The 9,803-nt window shown below is 40.4% G+C and overlaps 1 protein-coding gene across 1 annotated transcript in view; it reads right to left on the bottom strand.

The window, feature by feature from the left end:
• Positions 1–7,432: 7,432 nt before the first annotated feature.
• znf385b (zinc finger protein 385B) overlaps positions 7,433–9,803 on the bottom strand; it is a gene marked incomplete at its 3' end in the record, with an annotated part of 70,559 nt that continues 68,188 nt past the window's right edge. Inside the window, exons 9-11 of the mRNA XM_083997316.1 lie at positions 9,553–9,737; positions 7,834–7,929; positions 7,433–7,738 (exon numbers count right to left, since the gene is read on the bottom strand). Coding sequence (XP_083853442.1) covers positions 7,433–7,738; positions 7,834–7,929; positions 9,553–9,737 — 587 coding nt within the window. The remainder of the gene's footprint in view (positions 7,739–7,833; positions 7,930–9,552; positions 9,738–9,803) is intronic.

Here is a 9,803-nt window from a genome sequence, read left to right as displayed (position 1 = left end):
CTCCTCCTCCATCCTCCTCCCTCTGTCAGTGGGTTACGACAAAATAACTACACTTTAAACAACACAGAAAGAATGTGTGTGTGTGTTTGTCCCTAAAAAGGTGAAAGTGACGTCAACTGGAACTGGAAAGAGTTGCACTGGAAACAGTTTTACATCATTAATGTGTGTTTTCATACATTGGTTATTATAAGATTATTGATGCTAAACAGTGCAATGTTTTCTTTTTATTATATGACACTTAAGGGACTGAGTTTCTGCATGGTTTAGTATTAATTTAGTACTAAAAAAATGATGCATTAAAGTTCAGTTTTAACTATTTGAGCTTTAGATTACTTTGGAACTACAAAAGTTGCAAAACATTACATTTTTTTGTTGGAGAAATAATAATAATGGAGAAATATATCAATATAATTTGCAAAAGACTAATAATTATTTCCATGCATCATTTGAACAGGTCACATGAAAAAGAGTCGGAGCAAGTTTATGCTGATTGACAGTGGATTTTAGCTTCTTTAACAAGTTACGTAATACACAAGTCAAAACTATTGATATTTATTTATGTGTAAACGTCCCACAGAGCGTCAGTCATTGTGTGTTTGGAGGATGTATATGTGCTGTGTCATGATGTGGTGGTTCAATGCTGCAGATGCCTCGTCACCTTTTAACCGGTCTGATCATTTATTACCACAGAGCGGGAGAAACCGACCGAGCAGTAAGAGATCAAACCAGTTCTACGCTCCCAATCCAGTCCAGTCCAGTCCAGTCCAGTCGTGTCAGTCCGACAGCCTCAACTGTACCAGTTTGTTCAGGTATAAGACGGACACCGGGTCAGGCCCCTGACTTCCTATGATGCTGATGGATCTGGATCACACTTACATAAGTCACAGAGTCAGAGTTAAAGAGTGAACCTGTGTCTTTAGGACATGCAGGAAATAGAAAAAGTTTCTTTATCATATCAGTGGTATTTTTAATAAGCTCAGACCTTCATAAATGTTTGTTTTTTTCTCTAGGCCAGAAAGGTCAAACTCTTATTTTTGTTGTGTTGTATTAGTGTTTTCTTTTAAAATCTATACAATCTTTTTTATTTTATTCTTGTTTCAGTTGTAATGTCATGTGTGAATAATTTACTTTTAGAAAACATTTGCACAGTGCATGTAAATGTAAGGCGACTATTGATAATGCCAATTGCTTATTATGAAAAAGAAAAACTAAGATAAAGACTAAAAACCAGCCAGCAAAATTAGTTGAGTGTTGCAGGCACAAATGTTTCCTATGAGAAACACAGTGTGGAGGGAGGAGAAGTTTCTCACTGTGTTACTGTTCAAGGTTGTGTGTGAAACTGATGTCGAGGTGGTTTGGTGAAAAAGTAACTGTGTTGATCATAAATGTGTCAGGGAAGTGAATGCTTTCCAGCGATGAGGACAAAAGGTCAAAAGTTGTAGTTCCTGTAAAGCTCACTGGATTTTTGGTGTCTCATTAACTCTCCACACTGTCCACACAAGTTTTCAGTCTGGTCAGCTCTGTCTTCATGTCAGCCATGTGCCCTCTAGTGGAGAGTGACTCACTTTGTGACCTAAGACATGTTCAGAGTCACATGAGGAGATATGTAGTGGAGTATTTTATTTAGATGTTTAGACTTTCTGATGTTTCTTGAGACTAGTTGATGTTTTAATAAGATTCATCAGCATCAGAAAATCAAATTGAAGTCACATGAAGAGTATTTAAGGTCTAATCTGATAGATGCTGAGGTTGCATGAAACACAAGGTCACACGACTTCAGATTGAGGTTGAACGAGAATCTTTCAATTTGAAACTAAATGTCCTCGTCACATGAGACTCACTCAGGTTACATGAGGGTCTTTAAGGTCACATGTACGTTTTTAGAGTCTGAGACCTAAGGCTGCATCAATGTTGAGGTAACACAAGTGTCACATTTGACTTGTTGATGCATTACTGGGGTTACAGTACATGATAAGGTTACATGAGAGTCTCATGTAACCTCGTCATCATGTAAGACTCTCATCATTACGGTCTTTTATCATATTTTATTTTTGATGCTGCTGAATATTGTCTTTTATCTTCTTGTGTCTTTGAGCGAAGCAACTAGTTTCATCATTGTTGAAACAAGTGAGTGTAACAATGACATACAGCCTTCATCATCTCATGAGACTTTGAAGATTTTCCTTTAAGGTCACATGAGAGTTAAAGCAGATATCAGCTTCACGGCCGTTTCGGCTAATGCTGCGTTCAAGGCAGGCTTTTGAAACCGTAAGTTACAGCTTCAAGTCACAACTACGACTTGGTAGCGTTCCAGGTAACCCGTAGCTCGTGTTTTTACCATCCTGTTGTCTGTGAAAGTTCCCTATAACGGCCACTCGTAACTTCCGACCCGTGAACTCGTACCAGATCGAACTGGTATGACTTCACAGGAAGGAAAAACACAAAGTACGAGTTTCTTTGAACGCACCATGAGTTAGCAGCCCCCGCCCTTGTCAGGCATCAATTGGTCCTCGTGCTACGTCACCACATTCACGCGCATCCCTTGGCTGCACACACAGCCCTTCATGCCGTTCTCTCTCCTCATTGGATAACACTTGTATCCCACAAGGAAAATTTTCTCCTCGGGTTACAGCAGAGCAGAGTGACGGAGAGACTCGTGTTTAGGCTGAAATACTTCATGTAAGTGATTGCTGACGGAAAATAGGACTATTTAGGACTTATATTAACAAAAACATTCCACTGATATCTGCTTTAAAGACTTGTTTGAGGTCACTTCCGCTCCCATAAGACTCTGGAGGACATGAGAGTCGTTAGTGTCGCATAAAGTTTAAACTTGATAACATGAGTTCATTTGGCTCGTAACTTAAGTCTGGATATAAGAAGTGATGCAGGACTGATGTTCAGCAGTTTTTAATGAAAACAAGTAAAACAAAGAACAAAGAAATAAAATGATATGGAGAGAAATGTTACGTATTCTCAACCTGACAAATGTGCGTTTGCATATTTGTATCATCGTCATCATCATCATAGAAAACAAGCCGAGGGAATAAATACTGTACATGAAGAAGTGGTCGGAGGTTCTCTGAAGCAGGAGAAATGTTTAATCCACCTTGAACAAAGTGTCTGGATGTTGTCGACCTGCTGAAAGGACTGAATCTGAACTTTGTGTGAGTCTCAAAAAGCTACAAAGCCACAATTCAAATAAATATTCAAATGTATCTGTTTTTTGGGGGGGAATTGATCCAATTTCACTAAAATGTTGATTTACAGTCTAAAATGTATTTTGATTCACCCGTGGTTCACAAGTAATTTCTCAATTTAACTCTCTATTTCAGAGTGAACTCAAATGCATCACATTTGAAAACAGCCCTGCCTGCATCAGAGATGAGTGTGTGTGTGTGTGTGTGTGTGTGTGTGTGTGTGTGTGTGTGTGTGTGTGTGTGTGTGTGTGTGTGTGTGTGTGTGTGTGTGTGTGTGTGTGTGTGTGTGAGTGTGTGAGTGTGCGGTGATTCCTTTAAACACATACTTATTCACTGTTTGCATGTCATCTGGGTTAATGGAAAATTAGCTTTTATTTTGGAAGCAAAGTGATTAAGGTTCATTCATCAAGCATGAAAGTAACACACACACACACACATCCACGCACATCTACACACCACACACAGTCTCAGTTTTCAACAAAGACAGCTTGAACATGTTTATAACATGAATTAACGCTTCGTTTAAACCAGTGCATCCCTGTTTGCTTCGCTCCAGTTTTGCAGCTGGAGACGCTCGTCGGCCTCGGTATTGCTGATAAGGAAGCAGAGCGAATGGAGGAGGAAAAAGAAAAAGCAGCAGCTGCTGATCTGTACATTATTGCATCATGATGACATCATCAGACAGAGGAGGAAGTTCAGTTTAGAGCTGCTGTCAAACAGCGGCCGCGGAGGTTCATCAGCATCATCAACAACATGGATTTGACACTTTGTCCTTTTCTTGTTTTTCTTTTTGTTTTACAGTTACATGTTGATGAAATACAGTTACTGCACCATGAGACCAAATACTGCATAGATAAACACAGATACACACACACACTCATCCACACACACACGCGCACACAACATCCTAACACCTGTCTGTTCATTATTGGAAGACTGAGATGCTTCAAGTTATTCAGGAGGAGGCAGGAGGACAGGCAAGAAAATACAAAGACCATCTGAAACCATAGAAAACAACCAGTGCTGATTGATTACTGGAAATCAGTCGATCAAGAGGTTTTCTGTTTATATTTCTGTTAATATTTGTGAAGCTGTGAAGTCTTGGTTTCACACAGAGCTCCTCGGTGTGCTTTTTAGACACTTTATAATTATTGTTTTTAATATTTAATGTAATAAATACCACAAAGAATATTTTTATTGTCTTCATATTGACCACAATCTGTCTTTGTTGTTCATAAAATAATTAATTAAAAAAAAAAAATCACCTCAATCAGATTTTGAGCAACTTCATTTTCTATGATTTCATTTGGTTCTGTGAAGCCCCTTTTCACGACAGTCAAACAACCTCTGAATCTTTTTCAAATTCATGAAATGGAGTACGTACTGTAAGTAAAAACCAAAGAAAATCGTCCCATGAGCGCCCCCTACAGGCTGCAGTGATCATTACAGCCTCAGTAAGAAAGTGATTAACAATAACCTGAACTAAAAGGTCCCCTTACTAGCTTTTCTTGCTGAGCCTTCAGCCTGCATAGTCTTCAAGCCTGATCACGAAATGCAGTGGGAATATGAGACAAAGTTATTGCTGCACACATGGATATAAAAGCATCAGTGTGGTGGGGTCCTAACTGCTGTAAATCACATCTTTACATTGATATGGCAACATGAAAACAGTGCACTTACAAAATGTATTTAAGTCATCAGGGTAATGACAGACTGGCTGTTCGTGCATGACGACACCAGACTTTTCGAAATGCTGCCACTGCTAATGACTGGAAAATATTGTAGGAAAACACCTATTTATAGGGTGAGGGTTTCAATTCTTTATTTTGTTTCCATTATAATTTGTTTTTCCTTTTTCTTTTCTTTTCCTTTTTTTTCTCTAGGTTGCTAACTCATTGTCAGAGAAATGTTATCAGCTGACGTTGTTGGTCAGTAGCCCAGATGTTTCGTGTTCAAATAAAGCCTGGGAAAGTTGTCTGTTTCACCATTTCATAAAATCAGAGTATCTGAGTGTCTTCAGAGCTGTTGAATATCCGTCCATCCTGGGTGTTTTTGTTGTTTTTTTGTATGTGTAAGGACAGTAAAGCCCCTTGAGGCTAATTTATGGCTTGTAATTAAAAAGAAATGGTTTGAATTCAACCGTAAAAACTGTCATAATGTAATATATACTGCAGGTGAAATATATCAACGTAAGTAGGATGAATGTTGAACACAACAACACTGAGTTTGTGCAGTTGTTTCAAAGTCGTGAAAAAAAGAGGCTTTTGGTAAATATTTACAACAATACACTGTAAAATAAATTATCAGAGCACAAGAAGAGCAACCAGAGAAACGTTTCATTTGATCATGGAAAATGAAGAAGCGTTCCTTCGCTGCTGCAGGTTCCAGTGATGTGTGTATGTATGCATGTGTATGTATGCATGTATGTATGTGTGTGTCTGTGTGTTTTTAAGTCTTCAAAAGTTCCTCTTGGTGATGAAACATTGAGATAAAAGTTTTAAACTACTCAGAAAGTTCTGGTCAGATTCATTTGACAGCAGAACGAAGGTGTAGAGGAAGAAAACCCCCCTCTCCTCCTCCGACGACAAGAGTGAACGTTCTTCACTGTAAAACCAGGAAATAGTCTGACCCGGTGTCCAGAGTGAGTCTGTACCACAGCGGCAGTGGAGACGACGGGGACGACATCAGGTACAGACGGAGGCGTGGACGTCAGACACGAGGAGTTCAGGTGCTCGCACTTCAGCTCCGAACACACGACATGAGAACGAGCAACAAACTGTCAACAGATCAGATCTTCCTTATTGTTTTGGTTTTTCCAAAAGAAACAAAACTGTTAAAACTGGCAGTCAGTTAGATTTTATGACATAAATCTATTATAAGTTATGGATTTCTGAAAATATTTGCTCATAAATGAACAATTTTACCCTGTTTGAGAAGAGTTTGCTAAAACATACAGTGTTCAGCTGTTTTAAGAAACTACTGGACCTTATTAAAAAAAAAGAAACTGTATATTTGTGATTTGTTTTAGAGCTTTAGTTTGACATCTTCAGTAAAAACTAATAGTGTAGGAGTAGGGAGGTCACAGAGTATAAAGAAACAAACTGATACATTGTTGGTTTTGGTGTTTTCATGGGGTTTCTTGACATAATTAACAATAGAGAACAACATAATAATAATAATCCCCCATAATAGTTCATTCATTTCTCAGTTTTTCAGTTTGTTTGCTCGGTTATGTCAGGAACGAGCTGAACGAGCACCAGACTTGAGGCTGGACGTCAGCGACGCCACAGTCCACGACGACACAGAGAAACAGCTGCAGCCGTCGGAGCAGTAGTAGATTTTTAAAGATGGAGGACGTGGGCTGAGTTTTCTGACATCTTGTTTGTGCTGGTTGTTTGTTTGTTTGGACAGAATCAACCTCCTTCCAAACTCTGAGGACTCGGCCCAAACTGGACCCAAACCAGGCTCTGGGCACCAGACTTTTTTTTTCTTCTTTTTCTTATCCTCCTTTAGTATCTTGGGCTCAACTGAAGCTGCATCGTTGGACTGGAAATTAAAATACAAAAAGAAAAAAAAAGAGATTCATCATCTCCTTTGAGATTTCTTCTTCTCGGCTCTGGTTCCTCCTGAAACTGGATTCGATTCTTCTACTCTCCATCAAACCGTAACGACTCTGCTGGCTGTGTTTTCAGCAGGTCTGTTGTCTGCCACAGGCAACATGAACACGTCTTAACATTGAGGTACTTTGAAATTCTTTGTTTGTAATAAGGTGGGGAAAAAAGTGTGAATATTCCCAATGTTTCCATTTCCCACTGTTTCTCTCAGTTTTCCTTGAGGCGGTCGGTCGTTCCTGTTTCTGCTGAAGACAACAACAAAAACACTTCCAGTATCATTTAGAGTTTTCTAGAAAACCTGTGACATTCTGTATTTCTTCGTGACTGCATAATTAAACTTCCTGTTTCCTGTGGTTTATTTAAAGCGACACGTCCGCTTCTGGTTTGGATTAAATCGATATTTTTCTTTCGGCTGTTTTTTTTTTGTTTGTTTTTTTCGGACCCAAGAGAAGGAGGAGGCTCCGCCCGCTCACGTCTTGTCTCTTTCTGCAGCCTCAGTCGGTTGAAGGTTGCAGGTTCGAATCCCTGCAGCAGCTGATGTCTCTTTTTATTCCCCTGCAGCTCCGGCTGGAAACCAGCGGTCAGATGCCGCGGCCGTCGTCATCATCATCATCATCATCAGTAGGGCGTGAAGAGAATCGATCCTTGGCTCGCTCTGATTGGTCCAGGGGCCGGACGCAGGAAGGAGGCGGTGAAGAGGGAGGTGGAGGCCGGCGGGCGGTGGTGGTGGTGGTGGTGGTGGAGGGAGATGGCGGAGGTGAGGGGGGAGGAGGTGGGGGTGAGGAGGGAGGAGGTGGGGGTGAGGAGCGGCGAGGAGGAGAGAGACGCCGCGGTGGGGAGCGTGATGGTGGAGGTGAGGGAGGAGGGCGGAGCGGCGAAAGGCGTGGAGAGGAAGGAGGGAGAGAGGGAGGGCTTCACCAACTCCTTCTAGGGAGAAGAGGAGAATGTTATTACTTATCTATTGTATTGATTGATTGATTGATTTATTGATTGATATGTGGAGAGAGGGACAGACTCACAGTGAGAGAGTTTCGCTGCTGCTTGTTATAAGGGCTGTATTTGGGTTTGCTGGGTTTTCCTGCCACTCTGTCCTTGTGCCTCCTGCTGGAGATGTGCTGCAATAACAACAACACACACACGTATAACTTAATAGCTGCTCCTTGGATTTCCAAATCCAACGCCTTAAATGCCTCTACTTCCTGTTATCAGGGGCAATTTTATGCAGGAACACAACTTCGATGATAAGTTCACGTCCCATTTTATCCATTTTGAATGACAGTAAAACAACTCAGTGTCTGTTGGGGTTGTTTTCCTGTTTTCAGTTCCCGTTCAAACTGGGTCATAACGGCGTGTTCACACTGGACGCAAGGCGAATTTTTCGTGCGATAAGATTACATACAAAGTCAATGTACAGACGCGAATGGACGCAAATTTGTGCTGGCGGTGCGAATGAAAATGCAAAATTCGCCCGTTCACTCGAGTTCAAAATGTTGAACTCAAGCGAAATATTTGCGCGAATGCTGCGAGTAAAAACAAATATTCCAGCGGGCAAACTCGAGCGAGTAGAGCGAGGCGAATATTTTACTCGGGTCCGGTGTGAACACACCGTAAGTGATTTGAAAATAAAATAAAATAAAATGAATCGAAATAAAATAAAATAAATCAAAATAGAATAAAATAAATCAAAATAAAATAAAAGAATTAAAATTAAAATAAATCTACGGCACAATGAGATGTGCAAGATGTGAATGGTCCAAGTGCTTTGAGACTTTATGAAGCCATTGTATATTTAAAAAGAGGCAAAGACAGGAACATGTCAGTCAAGCAACAGTCAAATCACACAGAAGAAGAAGAAGAAGCCTGTTTTTATGAATCTCCTGATGTACCCTCCACGAAAGTGTGTCGATGATCCAACAAGAATGAGACGGGTTTTTTAGCAAAGTGACAAAAGGTATAGAGGAACAAAGTTTTTTTTTTTTTTTTTTGCCACAATGAAATAAAAACACCAAGAATTCGAAACATTGTCAGATAAAACTCAACCGTCCCTTAGAGAAAAACTGTGGTCTGTTCAAGAGAGAATATTTGATCAAATAGAAACTTCGGTTTTTTGATCCTGAACAGTCACTCAGAGTTCATTCAGTCAGTTCAGTGGAGCTACAATACGACAGTTCACCACAGCAACAGGTGAACAAAATAATTTATATCTATGAATCTCCCCGAAAACAAGTTTTATCACCTGGATGTAAATATCTACTTGTTTGTGTGGTGCAACCTATAAATAAATCTCCACTATATGTGACTTAGGAAGAGCAGGTGCAAGCAGATAAATAACAAGTTAAAGGGATAGTTCAACTTTTTTTTTTTTCATTTTCGAGGTAAATTCATGCAAAACCGCTGATGGGAAGCAGTCTCTGCATTTGCTATTATCTTATAGTGTGGTGAATGTGCAGGTCACAACTTGTCCACGAGAGCGTTTTGGAGTTGTTGGATTGTGTATTTGATGAGTTTGATGAGGGAAACCAAGAAATCCCATGAGCCTCCGTAACGTAGCTCTGAGCAGCTCACGGCTCTGCTCCGCCGTTCTAAAAATAGCTTGCACCAACAATTAAAGGTAACGAACCTACTGCTATGACTATAGGGATTATGGCAATGGGCCAATTTGCCAAAATGTTGAACTATCCCTTTAACGATGTTGCTCATGCTATTATAATATTCTGATACTCTCTGTGTGCTCCCACCTGTTTGAGTTGGATCTCAGAGTTGACGTGGACATCACAGATCTGACAGTGGAAGGTTTTGTTCTGGAGGCCTGAGCCCTTCAGCACCGAGCTGCTGACGCTCTTCAGCTTGGCTCCGGGTCGAGGGTAGGCCTTGATCGGCCCGGCGCCGCTCCGAGCCTCCAGCATCGTCTTGTGCTTTGAACCTGAAAAACAGAAGATGCACAAAAAAACCAAAGTTTATGAATCGTTTTTTTGTTTTGTTTTTTTTG

Source organism: Trachurus trachurus (genome assembly GCF_905171665.1).
Source record: "Trachurus trachurus genome assembly, chromosome: 21".
Lineage (NCBI taxonomy): Eukaryota > Metazoa > Chordata > Actinopteri > Carangiformes > Carangidae > Trachurus > Trachurus trachurus.
The sequence above is the reverse complement of the archived record's forward strand: the minus strand, read 5'-3'. Positions and strand labels throughout refer to the sequence as shown.